Genomic DNA, 24,310 nt, shown 5'->3' with positions numbered 1-24,310 from the left:
GAGAAGGCAAAAGATATTTTTCAAAGCGGAAAGTACAGCTTGGCCTTCATGGAGCGTGGTCGGAATATAGGTGCTGCCCATACTGTGCGCAACGCATGCCACACCAAAACCAAGTTCAATATTATTGCAGACGGCTTCTGGTGAGCAAACATTTGAACATTGAACAATAAAATAGTCGCTCACGCGGTCACCCTGAGAGTAAGTTGTGACAATCACTAGTTACTCATGTAGTAACACTACTGTAGTGCTACGTGAAGCTCAAAGGAAGCAGCGCCCAAATTGGTTCATTATTACATTCTGAAACTATAAGCTTCTAATCTCCAGTGTCAAGCCTTTAGCGACAACTTCAGCTTGAATCAAATTTGAACGCTTATCATTGATGAAAATATTTAGATTTTCGGGTCATACAAGAAGTATTAATGACGGGCAGCAGGAACGACATAATTCACACTGGCGCTATGAATTAAAGTTTCAAAAACTACAATTTCCCCTTCTTGCTTGAAAATTACTAGCACATCAGATCGGAAGGAAAAATAAAAATGTCTCCATGATGTAACGCATGGCATCCATTAGCTGTTCAAGCCGAATCGTCAGAATGAAAATATTAAATTCTGTTATGGCTGCATATTAAAAAATATTTGAAATTGGAAAACGATAAATTAAAAATATTCGCCCTTTTGTTTATCAAAGCCCGAGATTTAACTTCCACAAGTGACTCGTAGTGACATGAGTAAGAACGTTGCCAGACTATAATTCATACCTGCGTAACCTCAATGTATTTACGGCAGTCAGACGATTATCTGAGTACACGAGCTTCTTCGTATTCTGCAACATCAGTGCTGTTGCTGAGACTCAACATATCGGTAAGTTAAGTAAATGACTTTAGTGTTGTTAAGCATGGAGGTTAAATTGGCTCATTGTGTCGTGGTATAATGGCAGCCCATAGCTTCACTAATCAAGAAAGGCAACGTTCAAATTGAAACATTTCGTTGCACGTAAATCACATTAACACTTCTCTTCATACATAATAAACGTAACACTTCACTTCCGTTGAACTTTATAAACTGATGAATAATCACCGATCAATCTTCAGTTTATTGGAATACGCTCCGCGAGACACATCACGCCACCTTGAAGCCCACATTCAAACTGCTTCTTTCCCATCCGTAATCTCTCATTCCGATTCGAACGCTCTGTAATTCTAATCTTCATTCTTAGTAGGTTTTGTTTAGTAAAATACATAATATTTGATGAATAAAATAAAGCTTATTTAAAAATCCCTACAATTAAAAGTACGCATGGTTTTCAGACATGCATGTGTCTTACAAAGTGGATTTATAAAATTTCGTTGTGCTTGTCCATAGGCCTCACCAACTCGCATTTAAAACACGACTGATTAAAATTTGGAAATGTTTGAAACAGTGAGAAAATCTATTTCTTGGGTGGAATAATTATTATTACTGAAAACGATTATCAATGATGGATTTGTTGGTACTATTCCATAACACCAACAGGCCATGGGAGGAATGGAGGGACACGTGAGGCTGGGTCATGCCGCTGCTGGAGGCCATGGGAGGAATGGAGGGATACGTGAGGCTGGGTCATGCCACTGCTAGAGGCCATTCCTCGATCACGCACGTCAATGGCCCAGAGGAGAATCGGGCCATTCTTTAGCGGGTTTTTCAGGAGGCCCGAGCCCCGTCCGACGCTTATCTGCGAGCGCTCCCCGTAAATCTACTGATAACGTCCATTATAAAGGAACCTGAGAAAATCCCTCCCACCCTCAAAAAATTCTCTATTGTACCAACCCTGTTTTACTCGTGATACTTGCATCGACTTATCAAGGTTCCCTGGAAATACTCTTGTTCGCGATTGCACTATTTTTCCAGTCTATTGGAGACGTTTACCCTAAAACATTGACTCCGAGTGAGAGTTTCAAGAAAAATTTACACTCATTGAAAGACGATAATTTCCCCCTGAATTTGTCACACAAATTGCAGGAGACAATACAATGTATCAACACTTAATTACATTATTGGTGATCTATAATAGTAACATGCCCAATTTGTCAGTCATTTTTATGCATGCGTGTCATTTTTTGTCTTTTGTGCCTAAATTTTTTTCAGTCATTTTAATGCAAATGTGGGAGGAATGAAACTACGTTATTGTTATGTCAGTAATTCGTAAATGAAGGTTCCTTCAATTTAAGTGATAAATCACCGACGCTTGATGTTTAACAGGCGTCAGTAATTTACTTGCATATATATTAATAATATCTCAGACTTTTTCCAAGTTGACTATTCCTCAAAACCAACAAATTCAAAATGGTGCCCAAACTTGCCACGCAACTGAGATGTTATTTTTGCCTCTTGTTTCTAATGGTAGAATCAGTGTGATTAAAACTTAGCACGCACACTAAAATTTGCATGAAATTCGACCCAAGCTTCAGATTTATAGCGTGAGTTCATGAGGTTAATTCAAGTATATACGTACTTACTTTTGACGCGGCAGCTATCACCAAGATCTTACTTAGTCTTGAATGGGCAGCTTTCACCAAGATCCTACTTAGTCTTGATGAGGCAACTGTCACCAAGATTTTAGTTTTAAAATGTCAGCTATCAGTGTCAGATATTCGTCAGATTTGGAGCGTCATATCCTACTAGGTTTGTAGGTTTTTCTTGAGGTTTCTAGATTTTTCTACGTGGATTCTCTATTTTTCAAAACTGTAGCTTCAAGTAATTATATTGAATTAAATAACGAGCTTGTCTGATACATGAAAGCTCGAATTCCCAAGATTTGGCTCATCCGCTTAGTGTAGAATTCCTTTTATTTTCAAGTCTTATGCGTCCATTTTTCCGAGGTTGTATAAATCTCTTTTTGAAATCATCTGCATGGCAAAGTTGATGAACCGATACCCGAGTTTCGATGTTCCGTGATTCCCGTGTTGCGAAATTTACGTGGCGTCTTTTTTTTCTCCCTCATTCGTGTTTACTTGAATTTCATTAGTAATTTCGGCATGATAAGGCCAATTGCCTGCGTGTTTTGATAACGCCACACTAAGTGTCATGGAACTAGCGCGACAGGCCGGGGAGGGAGGGCCAGGGGCCATACTTTCAAAACTCACTAAGTGAACGTAAGTACTTACGCTCTATTTTCTTGTCATGTTTGGTGGATTTTGCTTGAAATGCCGCCAATGATTGGCTGATGAACTTACGTTCTCTTAACTTTTTTTGAAAGTATGGGCCAGACCGTCGCTGCTGGCTCTGGAAACAAGGCTCTCCCATACCGTCAGTTCGTGGCCGTCAGAGCGCCGCCGTTTCTCACGCTAAAGCTGCGGATTGCGTGCGTATTTCACGGATCAACGCTACAAAAACGGGGATAGTCGACGCAATTTAGAGCGCATTTTGACATTAGTTTGTTTAGGAGCAAAGTTTTGCCGCTGACACTAAAGTACGTCAAGGATTATATAAATTTTGTGCTTGGTTCAGAGCAAGTGTCTGGGTTAAGAGAAATGTTTAAGCCTTTTGGGAACGCAGGAGGATTCATGGGAAATTTTGAGACAAGTTAGGCTGAACGCACATGAGCCAAGCTCCGAAAGAAGTACCAGTTATATCCTTCAAGAAGATCGTGATGGAGAACAAGGTTCTGAATAAATAAAAAAAATTGCACTCAGCCCGGCTGAGGGTTAAATTCTCGTTTTTGCCATATGTTATCTGGTATTATCTGTAATCTCCAATAATAACTTTGGAAACTTCGCTGCGACCGCGCGTGTCGCTCAGTCGCAACCATGCAATTCATTGACCAGAATTTTTATAAGACAAGGAGTTGATGATGTATCATCTCTCAATTTTTATGTGATCCGCATCATCAACCCGTACAAAAGCCGTCCCCGATTAAAGAAAATTCTAAATAATGATGGACATTTTATTAGCCATTATTTGAACTCAATAAAATAATGTGATTCGTATGGGGTGAAGATAGAATCCAGTTTGTAAGAAACACATACTTGAGTTTTTATTAATATCAGAAGACACAGAAGCAGCATAAAAGTCTGTTGAAGTCCAGGTAGCTTCCTACGAAAGCCGCCCGCGTTGCAGCATCAATGCCCTGCAGCCTCGTGAATCAAAGAAGACTTGCAATTCTTCATAATTTGAAGTCAGCTAAATTGCTTCGCAGCGATGCCGTGTTATTCTTCATAATTTGATGCTTGCTATATTGGTTCCTCGTAAGCCATGGCACACCTGAGCGTCGGTTCTCAGTAACTAACTCAGAAACATTGCCTATAAAACTCCAGTAAAAACAACATTCAGAGACTGCTGCCTATACGTCAATCTCGAGCTGCCAGCAGCCGATGTCTGGTGTATTGAGCAATGAAACTTCATAAAGTTCCCGCCCAATTTTCAAGATGATCTACGAAAATTTCGTCGGACTGAGATATTGAATATATACTCGAATTTTACGAGTTGGCGTTACGAGCTCAAGCACTTTCACCATTACGGAAAATTGTCATATATACATTTTAAAATTCTTCATAAATTTGCGTATGAATTCAGTAACAAAGTAATTGACAAATATTGTGCTCTATTTTGTCAGTTAAAGGAAATTCATGAGCGATCGTACATATTATATGGCATGAATAATTTAAAGAAACGCCCGAGAAGAAACGACGCGGATCCCTTGTAAACCTGTCAATATATATGAATACCGACTTTAATGACAAAGAGAATCGATTTTTTCTCATTCGCGGTTCAACTATCTAATAAAAAAGAAAAATATAATAAATAAAAGAAATAATAAAAATAACTGAATGAAGCTAAAGGCTTATGAACGTTTAATCACTAAATTTAATTTATTTCAAGCCTAATATTAATCATATATGACGAATTGTTCTGTGAACAAATGAAACCCGAAACGAAAGAGAGACAGGAATTGGAGTAACGGTTTTTCAGGAATTTTGCGTCGATATTCTTCTTGCCAAATATCTGGGAATTGTACTCGCCAAATTTCAGACTGCAAGGTTGTACAAAATTTTGAGGCCATCATTCCAAACCTCCGAACAAAAGGCGAAAGCATTTTCTTCTCCCTGAACCCAGAGGAGAATATCTGTGCCGGCGGTATCGACTGAGATTTGCCGCGAGAGTTTCGGCGAGAACCACAACCCGGCGTATCGATTGTGTTCCGTCTAGACCCCGCGGTCGTCCTCTCTCTTCCCCACCACCTCACCCTAGCTTGGACATCCCCAGCTCGGTTATGGGAACCATCGAGCTGCAGTGTCTTCATTTGCTGCTGTATTGCCCCACAACAACGTCCTGGCCGCTACCAGCTGCATTCTGTCATTTCCTATAGGAAAATACGAATCATTGAACAATAAATATATTATAAATGGATCACACAGATTAGATAATGATATTTGAAATGAGAACTAGTCCCTAAAATCGTTATAAATATTTTAAGAAGGTGTTATCAATTCTTAAATTCACACAAGAGGGTTAGATGTTAAGACTGGCACACGGTATCAGATCTTGCATTCTTTATTGCTTTTTAAACGCACCCGAAGGTAAATGCAAAAGTGTTTGCTCATTTTGAGGTCGTGAAATTCGATTGCAATTATTGTTCTTTCTGTACTCGGTTACTAATTTCAAAACAAGGCTCACAAGTAAAACGACCGAACACAGAAAAAAACTTGTTATTTCATTTTGGTGAAATTCGTATCAACACAAAATGAAGAGCTATGGTAATGCAATATTAATATGACTATGGACATTTGAGAAGCTCACGTTCAGAAGCTAAGACACGTTTGAGAAGCTCGTAGTTTAGTAAGCCGTTCAAATTTAATTCAGAACGTAAATAAATTATGGCTGGAGATCCATGGAGGCTATCAGAATTACTCATGCTTGAGAATGTTCTGACAAAATCATTCGACGACGAAGATTTATTCATCAAAATGCAGGTAGTAACATCGCTGAAAATACTTCGATAAATCCCAAAAATTCTATTCATGCATCGAGAATAGCAATGATAATTTGTTTAAGTTCATTTCATTGAAGTTATTCTATTCATGAGGTTCCTTGCTCCAAAATCCGGCCAGGATCCGCTGATGAGGAGAATGGTTTACTAACCGAACCGTTGCCGTCCACGTGAGACTCTTTGCACACCTCGCTCGGTCCTGGTGAAGTATCAAAGATGCTGGCATGAGCGCTTATTGGGCTACGGAGCACAACAGGCCAGCTTCACGCGCGTCATAAGGAAGCGATGCGTTCACTCTTAAGCCATATGAAGCAAGTGACTGTGGTGCGCAGACGAGCTCTTGTCAATATTATGCTGCAGCAGCCATCGTTCACAAAAGAAAGAAATCCGAGTATTACCAGCAGCATATAAATTAGCCTATTGAAATAGACGATTTTTGTTATAGAAGACTATTTAGTAGACTATAAATTTTCCGATAAGTTAGAGTGACATTCCGGTCTCCACCGTTTTGATAAACTTATAAACTATAAATTCCGTTGAAACGAAAGGTATTGGAGTAATTTTCTTTTATTATTACAATTGTATACATTTAATGAAGTATGTCACTACAAATAAAATAATAGCACCGGTGATCGCATGTTTCACGCGGTCATTAATAAACAATGGCAATGAATTTGGCTTAAAGGACTCAAAAATTCGTCAAAAATGCCTCGTCACCGCGAATAATTTTCTTCTCCCACACGCAATTCAAGCAATAAACTAAGAAGTTTATCGCATGGACTGGCAGTAGCAACGCTCTCCCTAGCAAGACCAGTCACTTTACCTCTAGTGAGCAAAGTGATGCCCATTTTGCGATCAATTTGTAATGCTCGCGCACACGACAATAGGCACGTATTAGGACCGTGGCGATATATACCCGCCAGCGTAAACAGCAACGAGCGCGACAACAAATGCAGCGGCTATCATGTAAAGCAGAGTGTGAGCCCCCGACGCTCTATGGCACAGGATTAGTCCTCGGACGTCCCCAGTTGAGCTGCTCTGCACCTGATTAATGTTACATCGGCGGCGCCTCCCATCATCGCCCGCCACAACGCGGCCACTGAGCCCTACAAATTTCCTTTGTTCTTGCCATGAATGCTGAAGAGCTAAAGAGGACGCAGCTTCTGAAACTCCCACTTCATATCATCGTTAAGCAACTAGAGAATTATTTTGCTCTGCCAGCAAATTATTTTGCTCTGCCAGCAAATTATTCTGCTCTGCCAGCAAATTATTTTGTTCTGCCAGCAAATTATTTTGCTCTGCCAGCAAATTATTTTGTTCTGCCAGAAAATTATTTTGCACTGCCAGCAAATTATTTTGCTCTGCCAGCAAATTATTTTGTTCTGCCAGCAAATTATTTTGTTCTGCCAGCAAATTATTTTGCTTTTTGGCTAGATAGAACCACACAACAACATGACTATCTCATGTCTCATGAGTAAGCCAAGCTAAACTTTAAGACTGTCACAGCTTAAAATGATATTACTAGGAAAAATAATTAACAATACATGTTTCCTCATTCTGTATTTATGCAGAAAAATATTATAGTAACAACAGCATTTTTGAAGCTCAGATGATGTCCAGCTAATATTCGTAATTCTCACTAATGTATAGAATTCATTTACAACCACCGTGCTTACTTTACAGCTTCGAAAAACTAATACGAATTGCGAATCAAACAAAGCGATGCGACCCTATAAGTAGACTAGAACTTTATCAGGAACATCATGGATATTTTGAATTTTTTTTTACTACTACTTCATGGATTATTTTTTTTACTACTAACTCATCTCTCCCAGCACACCACATCGGTCAGGAATTTACGCTGATACAGCATTACACGCAGATATATCGTATGCCGACGCCAGCAGAATTCAATGAAAGACGCCTGGGTATCAGTAGCATCTTCAATAGCAACAGCTTTATCAATGGATTGAACTTCATCATGAGAAGTAGCAACATCGACACCAACATTGACCAGCATCAACGAAAATGTGGGCACCTCTAATATTATCCAATCCAGCATAAGCTATAGCAAAATGAGCACGAGCAACATGAGCACCAGCAACATGAGCACCAGCAACATGAGCACCAGCAACATGAGCACCAACAACATGAGCACCATCATCCAGCAAGGCTGGAGACGCTGCAATCAGAGCGCCTGTTTGCCATCTCATCAGGCTGGTGTCATGTCATATTTGCTGCCTGGAAAGTCTTCCTCGTGCTGCTATTTGTACGGCGTAGACCTAAACCTTGATTATCAATAACAAAAGAAAATCAAACGAGGAAACCTACTTTTACGACCAATCGACAACAGTAATTATTTTATTTAAGTTAAAACGAAATATTGGATGATGACAAAACTGGCCAACACGTACAAGATTTTCTTTAGTAGAAACCATAATGCTCAGGAATTCAAGTTATGGCATTCAGGGATTCAGGAATTCCATGATTGCCATGCATGATTATCATGGAAATTATTGCAAAGGCATTGACATATTTTAATAAATGCACCAGCAGCACTATACTGTAGAGTGTAGACAAGCGGTTCAGAATTTTGTAATAACAGTTGAGCGAATGCATTACAAAAGAACGTGCCATATATGAGTCATTCAAAGAATCTTCAAAGGGTAAACCGTTAAAATTTCGAAATTAAGAAGTTGATGTCTCTAAAATATAACTTACGTTACTATTATAGGGACCAAAATTAAAGAGTTTGGTGAAGTTCAGTATTCATATCTTAAAAAGATAAATAAGAGAATTTGAACGCACCTTTATGCATGCCGGTGAGCTTGTCCTTGAGGACCGTGAACTCGTAAATTTTACCGAACTCCTCAAGCATGGGCCTGAGGTCCTTCTCCTCGAGGTGCCGCGGGATCTGGCCGATGAAGAGCTTCACGGCGTCCGCATCCTTGTGGGGTGGCGACGTCGGCTGCTGAGCCATCGATGCTACCAACTGCGGGGGCGCTGCCCCTAGGGCGCTCTGAGGAGGCCCTTGGGTGCCTACTTGATGGTTGTTACTCAGGTGGTGATGGTGGTGGTGGTGTTGACCGTGATGCTGGTGGTGGGGGTGAGTATGGTGGCCATTGGCAGGTGGTGAGTGTTGCATATGGTGATGTGGATGTCCGTTGGTTGCAGGGACAGCGACCGCAGAAGCTGAGGGTGGTGACCCGATGTGGCCGTTGATGTGGTGAGCTGTTAGTGGTGCAAGGGAATGATGTTGAGGTGGTGCTGGTGCACCAAAGCTACCAGTGTCAATGATAGTGTTGTGGTAGGTGGCCATATTGATGAGCATCTTGGCGATCGAGAGTAGATTTTGAAATTAACGAGGTTAGAGATGAAAAACTTTACGGATTAATACTTTTTATTCGAATTATGCAGAGCTGAAGAAGCTTGCAAGTTGGTGAATTTGACTATTTAATTAAAATAGACAAGAGATCCTCGTCAAATATTCTCTCATCCAACGATCAACGTAAGGAAATGAATTTATTGATAGACGTACAGAGTAAAAAGTGAGAAAGAGCTGAAGAAGCGGGAGATGAGAGAGAACAACAAGATTGTTTACTATAACGACATGTCAAACGAACAGCACCACATGGCTGGAGGACATAAATCTGCACAACAAAGCAGGTGTTGCATCAAGCAAATTCAAAAAATAAGTGTAGTGTTGTCAATGATTGGTGGAGAAGCACAAACCAAATATCGGGATTTTGGGCGTTCCGAGCAACCAAAATTTGCCAAAGGCAGCACCGGCGCTGACACACGTGGACGCGACCAAGACGCTTTTGCCACTCCAGTGTTGAAGGCCACAAAATCTTTTGATCGTCTGTAAACTGTACACACTTTTTGAACTCCGTTTGAAATTTTTGTTATTCAAGTCACTAAAAATCTATCCGGTACAAATGGAAGATGAAACTTGAACTGAGGAGTATGACAGAGACATGAAATCAAACATAATACTAATTAATATTTACACTTGGTCTAGGTAGGCTATATTGGCAAATAAAGTTAATATATAACTCTTAACTAATGTAACGCTCAACGTTTATTTACGCGTGACCGCTCGCAATTCCTGGCCTTGAGAAGCACAAAGCGACTAGAGATGCCCACACGCGTGATGCAATTCCCAGGGCCTACAAAATATCTCGGCTACACAAGCACAGGTTGGAGAGGCCCTCCTTTATTCTCTGGCACTGTTTTTGCAGACGTAAGGCAAGTAAAAAACAAAGAATAGAATTGCTCTGGGCCGGTCCAAAATATTTCACCTTCGTGATTCATGATCTTGAACAAAAGAAAAACAGAAATGCATTCTCGGTGATAACCATCACAAGTCAAGTTCGTGTTTTACTCTACGGATTATTAGGTGTAAATTTCAGTGGAGACTTAGGAAGTAAATTTGTATGAGATTTGTTTCAAAAAGAAGGAGAAAGTGAGCTTCGAGTCAGAGCTCAGGAGAAGGTCGTCGACACACCCACACAACACGACGGTCAGCTCGACACTGAAGCCTGGAACTTGCATTCAGCATTCCTTCACAAGAGCAAAGCAAACTGAACGTAAACTCGGCAGCAGCCAAGCAGGAACACGTACGTTCCTTGCACAAATTGTGTGTTTGCAGTCGTAAAATACGGCTTTTGTTGTAGTGTTAATAGCAAACATGGCAATCTACACGGCTGTTATTACAGTGTTAATAGCAAACATGGCATTCTAAACGGTTTTTGTTGCTGTGTTGATAGCAAAAACGCATTACGTATCCCTGATGTTGCAGTGTTAAATGGCAAACTTAGTAACTTAGGAGTGTCAGTTATCCGTGCAGTTGGCTTTGTTCATAAATAATCAAGGCATTTTTAGCTTATTAGTTAAGCTGTCTGATATATAACATATCTCGTCCTAGAAGGTGTTTTAATTTACAGTATGGATTTGCTGTTGAAATTATTGCTATTCCGGTTACATGGATGCATTCTGTTTCCTCATAGGATTTCTTAAAACTATTTTCCATTAGAAAATTTTCTAAGTGAAAAACACATGTCTCAAGGGTTTCTGGGAAAAGTCGCGATTTCTGGGAAACGTATTTTCATGCTGCAATTATTGCATCGGTAAATTAAATGTCAACGCTAATATCCGTAGATTTTTATCGAAAACTGTAGTTTTCCGGTCGCATTAATGAAGTTGCCTGAATATTTTCGTCAGCATTTTCACAATCCAAGCAGAAATATAATTTAAATAACATCAGGGATCAAGAGCTCGATTTTCAGATGCCTTTCAATTTCCTGTAGTGACTTTCAACCAGAATGGGAAGCTACACGCAAGTTAGATCCCAGTATAGCAGTGGCTCACCCTGTTGAATTCAACATTTTATAGATATATTACCATAAATTAATGTAATTCAATACGCGTGTATAATCTCATTCTACTATCTCAGTTCAGACTGCCACAAGTTATGAGCCTGCCTCTGGCATTCGGTTGCACAAATATGGCTAACGGTGTGCGAATCAAACTTACCAATCATCGCTCTGAGAATGGCATTAAATGGATGCATATTTGACTGCTCACAGAAGTTAGGGTGAAAGCTCAATCTATATTTCAATACCAGAAGATAGTGTGGCCTTTTATGTCTGCCAGAATGTAACAGTCAATTTTTGATCAATCAATTGAACGAGAGCAGGTATTGGGAGAATTTTTATTGCTATAAAATGAATGGCTGTATTCGCTCACGAGTAATTGGCTCATCAACAAATTAATATTACCCCATTAATTATATTAATCATATGTATGGTATTTTAATAACTACCATACTCATAGAGTATTTCTCACGTTTGGATTTAGGCAAACATTGCATCAAAACGAGAGTAAAGAATAATGAAAGAAATCGCTTAAAAAATTATAATGAAAGAAAACGTTTAAGCTTAAAACGCTTTGCTCATTAGACTATATAGGCAAGGTAGCTCTTAAAAGTAAAAATGTTTTTTTATTGTAAAAAAATGCAAAATAAATTGCTTACTATGAATCTAAGCGCACACGAAATGATAATGATCATATGCGATATTCTTGATAAAAGTTACTGATATTCGTGATTAAAGTTACTGGACACACGCTCATCTAATTATGAAGGGAAACTGAATTTTATTGAATATCTTTAGTGACCTCTTCCTGAAATCCTGCGAATCAACTTCTGTTGATTGTGTTGCACGCAGGGAAGGATGAGCGGTTTCTAACACTAATCGAAGGGGAAATACTATTAAGTAAATGAGTGAGTGAGTGTCAAAGTAAGTGAGTAAAATTACAATACAACGTGAGGTTTTGAACCAATGAAAAAACTATATATTTCATGACCTTTTTTTTAATTTTATCCCATTCAAAATTTTTCTATTGTCCAGGGAATTTAAGATATAAGCAATTAGTTACGTACAACTTATTTCAAATTGGTGAAAATTTATGTCAAAGACGTTTACGTGAAATCCAGCCCACGTGATTAAAGTCACGTGCACACTGCATTAAACTCAACATGTAGCTATCATTCATAATTTTCATCCTGCGATTATTCGCCAATCAGTCACCCACTGGACCTTGACAAGCATTCGTCCATCAACCATCGAACTTTGATCGTTCATGGATGGATGAGAGGTGATTGCATACGAACTAAAGCAATAGAAGAATTGTGATCAAGTTGTTCAGTATTACCTGGGGAGATGTAACTTAATATCGCCTTACTCTTTCCTTCATAAATCAAAGACCGCCTCACTTCATCCATCAACTTGCTGCATCTGCCGTCGTTAAGCTCATGCAGCCGTAGTCGTTACACGCTCTCTCTACCATCCTGATGTTCCATTCCGAAGTTTTTAAATAATTTTGCAATTGATGGACTCAAAAAATCTGCTTTCTAGAGGTGAAAAAATCATTTGATAGTGAATCCCGATAAACTTTTGAAAATATGAAGTGATCTTCATGATTCTTTTCCAGACTTTTCTTCTTCTTCTCGTGATCCTTTAAAATTTGTTTGGTCGTTACCGACGGATGGCTTGATGGAAACCGAAGTGTTGATCGCTACGTGGTTTAAGTTTGAAAGAGCTGATGTATTGTTTGATCGTAACCGAAGTACTAATCGTTATGCGGGGTTTAAGTTTGAAAGAGCTTATGCATTGTTTGATCGTAACCGAAGTATTGATCGTTACGGGGTTTAAATTTGAGAGAGCAGGTGTATTGCTTGATCGTAACCGAAGTGTCGATCGCTCCGGGATTCAAGTTTGATAGAGCTGACGTATTGTTTGATCATAACCGAAGTATTGATCGTTACCGCATTTCTGCTCGTATTCTATTATAACATAAGTATTAGTTATTTTTTAAAGATTATTTACGCCAACGCACTATTTCATTCAAATTACTTATAAACACTTCCTTACTCAGTTCTGTTTTTGTAAGAGAATTCGGGAATTAAATTGCTATTGGTCAGAACCAGTTCCGATCCTCAGCATCAGCCATTTCGTCAACTTGGATTAGAAGAACAGTTTAAGCGTTGCACTGTCAACAACTTTGTTGATCTCGTCGCCGCCAAACTATTTCGAGATCGCGGCTTCCATCGTCACTTCAAGTTGCGTCCATCCTGACATGCTTCTTGTGTCCTTTTCTCACCACAACGTACAAGAAAATACTACAAGGTAACAACACGAATGTAATTTCAGGCTTATTAATATTACATATTATTTCTATCAGTGAAAAACTATTTAAATTTGTAGATTGAATCTGAATAATTCAAACTCCGACATCTACCAAATCATAAAGTTAACTAATCATTAGATATAATTTCAATAACTGTGTGCAAAACATGATAAATCGTTTTAACCTTCTCAGAACCTTTTGACGGGCTCCCCGATTTCTATTAGAATTCACACGAGCATTTCCAGTTTTGTATCACCTCCCGCAATATTTGTTATGTCACCTACGTCAATATAATTTATTGAGCACGATACACTCGAGTCACTTGTTTCGAGACACTTCTAGGTCGCTACACATTCCAGACCCACGGTTTCCTCATGCACGACCGGACTTCTTTGACGACCTCTATATCGTCAAGTAAAATGCACAATTAACTGTACTCGGCAGGACTATAATGCATTAATAAACGTACATAAAAATTATGTAGAAACATATTGAAATCGACGCAGATACGTGCCGTTCCAATAACTGCCGCAATAAGAGCTCAACTCTCTGCCTGTCGACAGGCAACTTGAGTAGCCGATTATTTAGATTCGAATAGTATGGACGATGGTTAATGTAATGTAATAGTGGTTTAAGCGTTTCTTAGGCCGTAGGCCTGTTGCCAATTCTTAACATCACAGAACATGCACAGCTTGCTGCGGTCTCGAATGCGCAACTCACTGCTCCAATTTTGCTTTGCTTAAACACCCGGCTGCTCTCGCCGATTCTGACGAGAAACTGTCGCAGGTAGCTGGGAACGAACCCGTACCCATCAGGTCCAATCGTTTTACTCTGAACTGAAACCACTGGGCCACCCTGCTCTTGATAATGTATCTGAAGACAAAAAACTTTGAGAGCGCTGTTTTCTTTCGAGTTGAGCATCTTTCAAACGCATCAAAGCCCGGATTAATTCATGTGTACTTCCAGAGGTGGGCAGTAGCGCGCTACATGTAGCGACCGCTACATTTTCAGTAGCGGCGCTACATCTAAGCAATCGTAGCGGTAGCGGTAGCGCCCGCTATATATTTAAGTAGCGATACGAGGTTTTGCCGCTGCAGCACCACCGCTACATTTATAGATAAAGCCTTTAGATTTTACTTAATAGTATTAAATAATATTTAAAACCCAGCATGATACATACATAATATTAATTACAGAATAAAACTGTACGAAAGATTTCGGTGTAATGTTATCAACCTCAGCCTGTTACTAGTGTCAACATGTTAGTTGTTAACAGAGGTGGGCAGTAGCGCGCTACATTTAAGCAATTGTAGCGGTAGTGGTAGCGCCCGCTACATTCAGATCATGTAGCGGTAGCGGTATAGCGGCCGCTACATTTCAGAGTAGCGCTGCCCAGCTCTGTCTACTTCCCATCCCTTATACTTATTTTCATTTTCTTTATAAACCTATGTCACCAGATATTAGATACACTGCGCGTTACAGAGTCTAATTAGTTTGAGTTGCTAACCAGATATTGCTACTGAAGGTTGATAATTCTGGTCAGATGGGCCCAATTACCGCGTGTACGCAAATTTTTGCACTACCTTTTTTACTGTCATCTTTGCGTTCAAGTGATATCAGTTATCGATAAGTCGCCTCTCTTTCTTTACCTTTAATCCGTCGGGCACATCCCCAAGATCAAACGCAATTTAATTCTGCTGGAGAAGTGGTCTCAACTATCTCCTCGCGTCGATGCTGCAGCACACTTATGACCAATTGGCCAAACAATCATTGGAAACGGAACCTATACCACATGGAGCCAATGCCGCATGAAACCTATGCTGAATGCGACCTATTGAACCTGTGTGAATTTAACCTATGGCACCTTGAATCAATGTCACGAAGAACAAATGCCACATGTAAGCTACGTATGTCACATGTAAGCTGTGCCGAATGTCCTTGTGTCTGCGCCACATGTACGTGGTGGGACATGTGATGAGTGTGATCCTTGCATGTAATATGTGGCATAAAATAGTTATCCAGTTTATTTTATTTTTATTGATGCTACAGCAGAATCGCAAAGCAAAAGTAACAAAATACTTTTTAGCTAGATATATTTTCCTAGGTTCAATTCTAAGGAACTGTGTCGTCCATGGAAAATTCGGTGGGGACGAAATGGAACGCGTTTTCACTCATTAATTGGACCCAGTTCTTCAGTATACCAATCAAATTAATGGTTGTAAACTGTAGAAATTGTCTTTCGATGAATAACTAAATTATTCTAACCGCTTTCGTGCAACTAAATCCCACTTACCACTACACGCATGACAATAATTATTCAAAACTCGGTGTTTTACACTACTTTTGAAGCGCATTATAGCACGAATTAGTGATAGTACTTCTTCTTTCTAGCTTAAATATAAATTGGTAAAAAATGTTGCTTCCCTTCTGTGGAGAATGGATCTCACATTCAGGATAATTGACCGTGGACGGGGATGTGGGACGTAAATTGTGTAGGAAAATCGTATTGCTGGTTGTTTGGAATTAAGTAAATAATTTCGATGTGCATTTAGCATATAAAAACTAGACAATAGAACGGAGGAATGTGTCACGTGGAACTTTCACTCACCAAGCTTGGCAGTTTGAGATCAGAAACAAACCAAATCGTGTTTAACCAAAAAACATTTTAACTAATACGTTACCTATACTACAGCCGCTACGATGTTAACTAAGACTAAGCTACTTTCCTACTTAGAATAAGGGTAAGACTATTCAACAATGGAAAGTTAAACTATAAGCGTAACTGGGCTGCGTTGGATAATTAGACACACGAGTTGCCATTTGGCAGATTCTGCACTCAATTCACAGCTCGTAAACAAAAACCAAACAATAATGGCCAGAACTACAATTTGGATGGTTCGATTACCGCATAATAACTACAGAGGTATTTTGATCTTACAAAAAATTGCCATTTAGTTTTGTCCATTGTTTCTATAGGCCTGTGAGGCCGGACGACACAAGTTCTGTGGAAACTTAAGTGGCAATGATGTTAGATTAATATTCAGCTTTCAATGAGAAAATCTCAACATGTCCATATATATATATGGATCCATATATATATATCCATATATATATTAAGTCCATATATAAATTTCAAAAGTACGTTTCAAGATTCTTTTAAGCCCAGACGTGTTGATGGGTCATCGAATTCAACATCCTGTGCCACAGGTTTCTTGCAGGACCTGGGTCGCTCAACATGATTCACTGATCGAACGAAATTTATGACAAACTCAAAGATTCCAAGAGGTTTGCATCATGTGCGACAAGTTTGTGCTCACAGGGGTCTCCGATAAATTTAGTTTCGGATCTAATTAGTCATACAGTCTTTTTAGTTAAGTTCAATTCCAAAAATGATACAATTAAACTCCTAAACTTACCTTAGCCCTGTAAGGTTTGTCCTGTCCAACAGTTGCTGCCCGTCTGGACATAGCTCACTTGAGTCGGGCGATCAAGCGTCAGGGACCAAATCCTCAGAAAGAGGACACAGACGGATGAAAAATGACTATACGTAAGTGCCTCGCACCAAACGCAGGTTAATGAAGCACTCACACAAACCAACACTTATTTTATATTAAACACATGTACGTAGCACAGAAAGGGTGCAATTATGCACGGGGCTATTATTAGTGGCGAGTATTCTCTCCAAGTTTTTGCATTCCAAATATTGTGATGATTTATTCTTCAGATGCAAGTAACTGTACAATTCCGTCTGGAGCAGTTGTTAATGTGGCGTCAACTTGCGTCAAGTTTCGTCAGTATGGCTGCAGCAGCCGTTGTGTGCATTTGTCATTTTGTGGCACTCTCTGACTTTCAAGGGGCAAGTGTTTCTAATTTTATGAACTATATCTTGTCCCAAAGACGACGGTTCTAAGAACGTCAAGAGGTGTTAACTGTTAAGATATTATTGAACACTTCATATATAAATTTCAAAAGTACGTTTTGTCGTGGAATATACGTCACGATAGATATTCCGACGAAAACTAATTCAGAAAGAATTGTTTTGAAATTAAACATGACTTTATTAGGTCTCTCACGCACACTCTATGTATGCTGCTCTAAAGTTTTTCACCTCCTCAGCAAGAGTGGAAACTATGTATGCTACCGAGGCACCGACTGCTTCAAAACCACAGTATTTGGTATTAGAAAACTTGCAGCGAATACGCGCAGCTAATACTATCTCCGAGTATAACCGCCTAAAAGCACGGGGGAAGGGCATCAGACAGCCAACTGTTTTCAATCGGACACAACACACAAGTGCATTCGCCCCCAGATGTACCGTACTCCTTGAGTCAAGATTTTCTTACGAAAACAAATACGGTACAGAGTGGAGTTAGAGTTTATCCCTCCCATTCGCCCCTACGTCAAAATCCATTACGCTGATGGAGGTTGCAAGTTATTGTAGTATTTTTATTGCAAAATAAATCCTCCGAATTCAAAATTACTCATAAACTGTCCACATTGCTATTCTAATTTTTAGGGTAAAGATAATTATTCTCTGCACATTTTAGGGTAAAATTTTAGATTTACTTGTCATTTAGTAATATATGTCTCATGACATTAACGGCATTAAAGGCTGATATAATGTTACTACCTCAATTCATTCCCCTGCTCAATTAATCCCATTTTTGTTAGTGATTTTTCAACGTTTAATCATTTTGCTCACGGTAAGATTAGGATTAGGGTATTTAAATCATCAATTACTCATAGCATTTATTTTGTAGCAATAATTTCGTCCGCCCACGCTCTGCAGTTTGCGGGTAGCTATTTCTTTGCTGCAGTAAATGATTGAATGATGACAAGCTTTTCATAATTTATACATTTGTAGAGTGTTTGCGATTCTTAAATCAGTAGATGACTTCAATCCCAATTCATTTGCATCTCTCTGCTTCTGCGCTGACAGGGTTTCTGTTGCTAGTTAGTTTATGGTAGACATCAGCCACATGCGCGCCGGGCACAATGTTAGTTAATTAATGTTAGTTTGTTGGGAGAGACGCTAGTGGAAAATTGGGTCGCATGATTAGTACGAACAAAGGTACAATAAGTTTACTAAATACACTAATATGAATGATAAAATCATGTAATAGCAAGTTTTATTAGTGAAGTAACACAAGTAGCGTTACAAAATCAAAAAAGCTGCTACAGCTTGTTGACGTAGGATCTACACTATAGCTCTGAAGAGTGTTGTTGTTTTGGCCCACATTTCATAGCACGTCGAGTGAGGCTACGGAAAGCGAAAATTATTGATCCAAATGGTTTGGTTTACATAGACAGCGTCAGGTATTATCCGGTATTATGCATAGCAAGGAACAAAATTAAAAAGAGCTCTGATGAGTAGCAATTTAATGATATTATAAAAGGATTAAGTAACATGGTAAATTAGAAATTATAAATTGAAGGACGTAAAATTTCAAGAGCGGCAATGGCAGTAAGATTTATTTCGGGCAGAAAGAATCATTCTGAAGCGAACTCCAGCCAAGTCAAGATTCATAAAATACGTACAGAATAGGTAGTTCCAGCGCCGACTTTACCATGATAATTATTCAAGAAACAATACCAAGTTCTACACATTAACAGCATTTCAAAGTTTTCTTCTTACCTACAAGTAACCTTAGCCTAGAATTCAAATTCTGCAAAATGAGATGAATTAATGTTTTTGTGATGCTTGCTGTGTATAAGTTCAGAAGTTGAAGATTCGCAAAATACATGATAAACGTACAGATAAACAAAAAATTCATTAATCGCAAAATAAATTAACAAATCAAAAAGCTTGTCTGATCATTATGAAACTGTGTCATTATTACCGTCATAATTAGAGTTGCCTTTATCAACATTCTGCGCTTGGACAGCTCGCATGGGGTACACTTTATTCATTTATCTCATTGTCAATGGCGGAGGTTCGTTATAGAAAGTATCTCTCAACATCTTAGCTCTTAAAGATAGCAATAATATTTACATGCGACACGCATAGAACATCCATCTATAACAAAACGATTCGCACTAGAGTAACTTGAACACATCGGAAAATGGCAGTGTGTGGAGGCCTCAATGTAAAAGCAACTATTGAAACTGTGAAACCATCGACTTTAATCTTAAACATCAAGGCATAATATTAGAGGGTTGAATACTATACAATTGGTCGAGTACTAAATCTCAACGGACTGAAGTTAAGAGTTCGAAGGGAAAGGTAAAGCATCTATTTAGCGTAACAAAGAATCTCAGATATACATAAAATACTTTCACGTAACAGACAGAAATGCAACGAAGGAAGCCGCTATTTGGCAGAGTCCGAATTCAACATGCTTCAAACTGCTGTTTTGTTTCATTGCCAAATTTTTCGCCATTTTTGAAACGAAACCAAATGGGAATCACCATCGCCAACATCAACGATGAACACAGTATCTGATGAATGAAAAAAAAAACAAAAAAAAAAGACAAAATCGTTTGCAAGCAGCATCACTTCAAAGACCTCAAAACGAATAAAACTAATGAATAATCTACGGGAACAAAACTAACCTCAATTCTTGCTAGTAATTGTGGCGACCCTCATTCTTCCTTGAACTTCACCAACAATTTTTACGGCAAGTCGTTCACACCAATAAAACTTGATCGCCTCAAGAGCTTAAGACCAGCAAATAACACTTTTTTTAAAGAATTATCGCCCTATAGTATGATGATGTCAATATTATAAAGTAAGAAGCTCAGAACGATGAATTTTTGACATGGATCAAAGCAGTCACGTTTTATTTGATACTGAAAAAATTTCAGATGGTCGACGAATACAAATTTTTTTCATACCACTCTTCGTTGATGCGGGAATGGAAGTTTTACAACTTGGTCATATGAGCAAACGAATGGGCAAAAAATTATTTTCAAGCTTACAACCAAATCCCAACGTGATAAGAAACTAAACTGCAGCGATGTAGGGAGCCACGAATAAATTAAAAGAAAAGTACACTCGCCATCCACAAACCGCTTGCCTAGTTTTCAAAAAAGTAGGCACAAATAAATAAAATAAGTAGTCAAGATTATTAATTTTTACATTAGGTTCTGCACAGAAATAGCATAGCTCGTAATTACATCACGTTTAAATCGCCGGCTTTTACAACTACAATGAAAATATTCACTGTTTGAGACTTAAGACATTGTGAGGAAATAGAGCATTAACACTCGTCTTATTGATTGCGCTAAATGCTGCTCAAAGCCGCCTTATTGCACGCTCGTCCACTTAAGAACAGAGAAATTATCAAGATACAAATTGTTTGTACGTTCATCATTGAGGCGCAGGCTGAGGCGAAGATTTCTCGCCTCGCATGGCTTCAATTTTTGCACAAATTTTCAGAGCTGGACCGAGTTTGATGCTCATGGCGTTCATTAGGTGATCGGCTTTCAGTAACATGAGCGCTTGACCATCAATTTCCTGGAGCTCAAAATCCTCAGCGTAATCTTGACAACCTGGCAGGTTAAGAATGAACTGCACCACGTCTTGGACCGTCCACTGGGGGATGTCCGTTGTTAAATAATTGGCCGGGCCACCACCAACACGCTGCAGTGACAGGAAAAACATGATATAAGAGAGATTTTAGTTATGAGTTAGCAAGATTCACGTGAAACATGTCTAGTTTGAATATTTTCAATAAATTCAAAGGCTGAAAAAACTACTCTGTAGAAGTCAAGAAAATAAGAAATGGTGCCTACCTTGGTGGGTGTCGACTGATCCATGAGAACAGGCGATGGAGCCGAAGAATCGCGTTTGCATTCAGCTGATAAAATCGCCTGACCCGCAGCGACGGCCGTATTTGTGATACCAACAACGGGCTGCACTGGAGGCAGAACCTGAGGCGGTAAATGCTCAGGTGCCAACGGCATGGCAGGCGTAAGCTGCATAGGAGCTACGACGCCAGGAGTACCAAGAGGCACTGGGTTAGGAGGTGGCACTATACCACCAAGAGGTGGCACGATTAGTGGAGTCAGTGCACCGGCAGGAGAGTTTGTCATTAGTGGCTGAGCTGGAGACTGGAGACGAGGTGAGACTGCGGATGATTGGGGATGTGACTTGTTTGGCTCTACCTCAGTACCTGCAACATAAATGTCATGACGTATTTACTGCTCAATGACAACAAAAACTTTGAGAAAAAAATTTACTGCTCAATGACAACAAAAACAAATAGACATGTTAGTACAATATACGGATGCGTTCAAATCTGTGTTCTCAATGAGGGTCACAGCAGTGAGCTCGTTTCTGATAGCAAGAGGAAGATTATCCATGGGAAATCAATTTTGCAGAACACATATTCTCTAATTGTAGCTCAATCTGCAATATATTTCTTCTAGGGTTTATTGAACAAACTTGAAACCTGCAATTTATGCCTTAACTGAGGCAGACGCATGACTCGTCATAACAATATAATCTTCGTTAATTGATTATTCGTTATCTTCAGCTTTTATAACATCGTTGTTTAGCATAACTGACGTGCGCTGAGAGGAGCCGTTGCTGCGAGGTCCTCCTTGAAGCGTTTAGTGGCGTCGCTGCCGCCGTCGGGTCGAGGGCTGCTGCTTGAGAGCGCTCGTTTCTGCTGGCCGCTCGTTATCCTAGGTGAAAAATACCTTCATTATTACCGTACAACTTCACAACATCATCTGATTTCAACTTTACAACGTTATTTCATTACAACTTCACAACGTTATTAGATTATAACATTACAAATTTATTTGATTATTGCCGCAAAAGAATTACAAAAAAGCTGAGGGCAGCGAAAAGGGCATTACGAAAATGGGCTATCAATACATAAAAATGCGTAAAATCATTATTATACCGTCTTAAAAACTTAAACTTTAGCCGTCAAAACTACTTTTTACATTAAATTAACACGCATAGCTATGAGAACCTCCAAGAAACTGACTTCCTGCTGCAGGCGACGCTGCAGAAGCGCTTGTTCTTGCTCAGTTTGGTTTTGGCTCCGCTCTTACACAGCGCGCCGTCCACAGGCTTGCCGCACGCCTCGCACCGGCCGCTGCCAACGTCGACAAGCTTGCCTGCCGCACAAGAATTTGTTCGCACTTTCTCTAAAGCTGTCAAGAGTTAACTTTAAATTGCTTCCAAAATTTAGCTAAGTCAGTTACCCACATAATTTGCAAAAATTCGTAGTTGGTGAAATATTTTACAACTGAGAATGAGTATCTGTTTGTTGGCGACGAATGTCTCAAAATCAATGAATTTTCATAACTTGTATTCATAACTTCAAGTCTTCATTATGATTAGTTGACTTGGACCCCTAACTCAGATCCAGATAAACCCAAATGAGCCATGTCGTTATGGGAACTCTCATATACTAAGTACATATTGTGTCCTACAAACGGAATTATAAAAAAATCGTCAAAATAATTTACATGGCTGAAAGAGATGAGTAACTCACCAGGAGAAGCAGCTTGTCCATTAGGAAGCTCAGCTGATGAGGAGGGACATTTACTGTCTAGCTGGAGTTCAGACTCGAGATGTGCTGTGCCGTTGACGCTGACGCGGTTACTGCCATCACTCGGGACTTTACCGTTCACCTTGACGCCGTTGAGGTCCGATAACAGAGAACTGCGGCACACCGGGAACGGCTCCGAAGCTGCGAGGTCATTTTATGAAAGTTTAAGAACCACCTTGTGGACATCTTTCTTACATATCACGACCACATAGCCTTGCTCGCGTAAATCGAATGAAAGCCTTGAATTATATGATTAAAATACGGAATTTATTTCACCCAAGTTTCCTCAAAACCGACGTTTCCATTTTCTACGAGGGAAAATGATTATATATAGATTTTTTATTAACTTTTAGAAGATTCATAATAGAAAAAAAAATGAATTGAAAAACACTGAGGAGGACCTTTAATAGTGAAATTTCCGTACGACTACTGCGGAGAATTATTATTACTAGTATAGCAAGGACAATTTCTGACACCAATAATGAAGAGTTCAACGCTGGTACCTTCGTGTATGACGAATCCTTCGATGACGTGAGTTAGGACCTGCGGTTTAACGATGGCTTTAGGGGCCCCCGACGAGGGCGCGACGGGGGACGATAGGGCGGCAGAGTGAATCTTGGTCGCCCCTGCTTCAGGCACGGGCGTCTTCGTGCCAGAGCTGCTCGAGCTCACGGGTGTGGATGCGCCGCTGCTGCGCGCTGAAGCGAACAAAAAACATTGCAAAAACTTGGTGCGGTGAAGAGAAAGTGCGCTTAGGGAATAAAGCAATACATACACATAGGCAATAAATGGTAAATAAAGCAATAAATGCTCCAGTAGCGAGGGCAAACGGTGACGTCTCGTTAAAAAATTTAAATTCTCAGCAAAACTTTTCTGCCTACATGGAGGGGCCTATTTGAAGATACATAAAATCTGATCGAAATGGACTTAGGTACTAATTTAAAAATATACGAATAAAACTTTTAGCCTGATTTACTTGTTGAAATTGCAGATTAAATAAGTCCAGGAGAGGGCCTGAAACGTATACTTGACTCACTATACGCCTATACGTGACTCACAATATTATACAATGGTGAGGTACCCAGAATCATTAAATGATGGGCTTTTCTAAACTCGTATCAACTCGTGAATTGCATTAACGTCAA

At 39.5% G+C, this 24,310-nt stretch overlaps 1 protein-coding gene across 1 annotated transcript in view; it reads right to left on the bottom strand.

Annotated features, from left to right (window-relative positions):
- Positions 1-20,104: 20,104 nt before the first annotated feature.
- Positions 20,105-24,310, bottom strand: part of LOC108680088 (mucin-5AC) — a 43,848-nt gene continuing 39,642 nt past the window's right edge. The window contains exons 15-20 of the mRNA XM_047880040.1: positions 23,669-23,863; positions 23,109-23,306; positions 22,596-22,728; positions 22,166-22,284; positions 21,391-21,770; positions 20,105-21,238 (exon numbers count right to left, since the gene is read on the bottom strand). Of these exons, the coding sequence (XP_047735996.1) occupies positions 20,966-21,238; positions 21,391-21,770; positions 22,166-22,284; positions 22,596-22,728; positions 23,109-23,306; positions 23,669-23,863 (1,298 nt within the window). The 3' untranslated portion in view covers positions 20,105-20,965. The remainder of the gene's footprint in view (positions 21,239-21,390; positions 21,771-22,165; positions 22,285-22,595; positions 22,729-23,108; positions 23,307-23,668; positions 23,864-24,310) is intronic.

Source organism: Hyalella azteca, unplaced genomic scaffold, assembly GCF_000764305.2.
Source record: "Hyalella azteca isolate HAZT.00-mixed unplaced genomic scaffold, Hazt_2.0.2 contig4507, whole genome shotgun sequence".
NCBI lineage: Eukaryota > Metazoa > Arthropoda > Malacostraca > Amphipoda > Hyalellidae > Hyalella > Hyalella azteca.
This window is presented reverse-complemented; position numbering and strand designations above follow the sequence as displayed.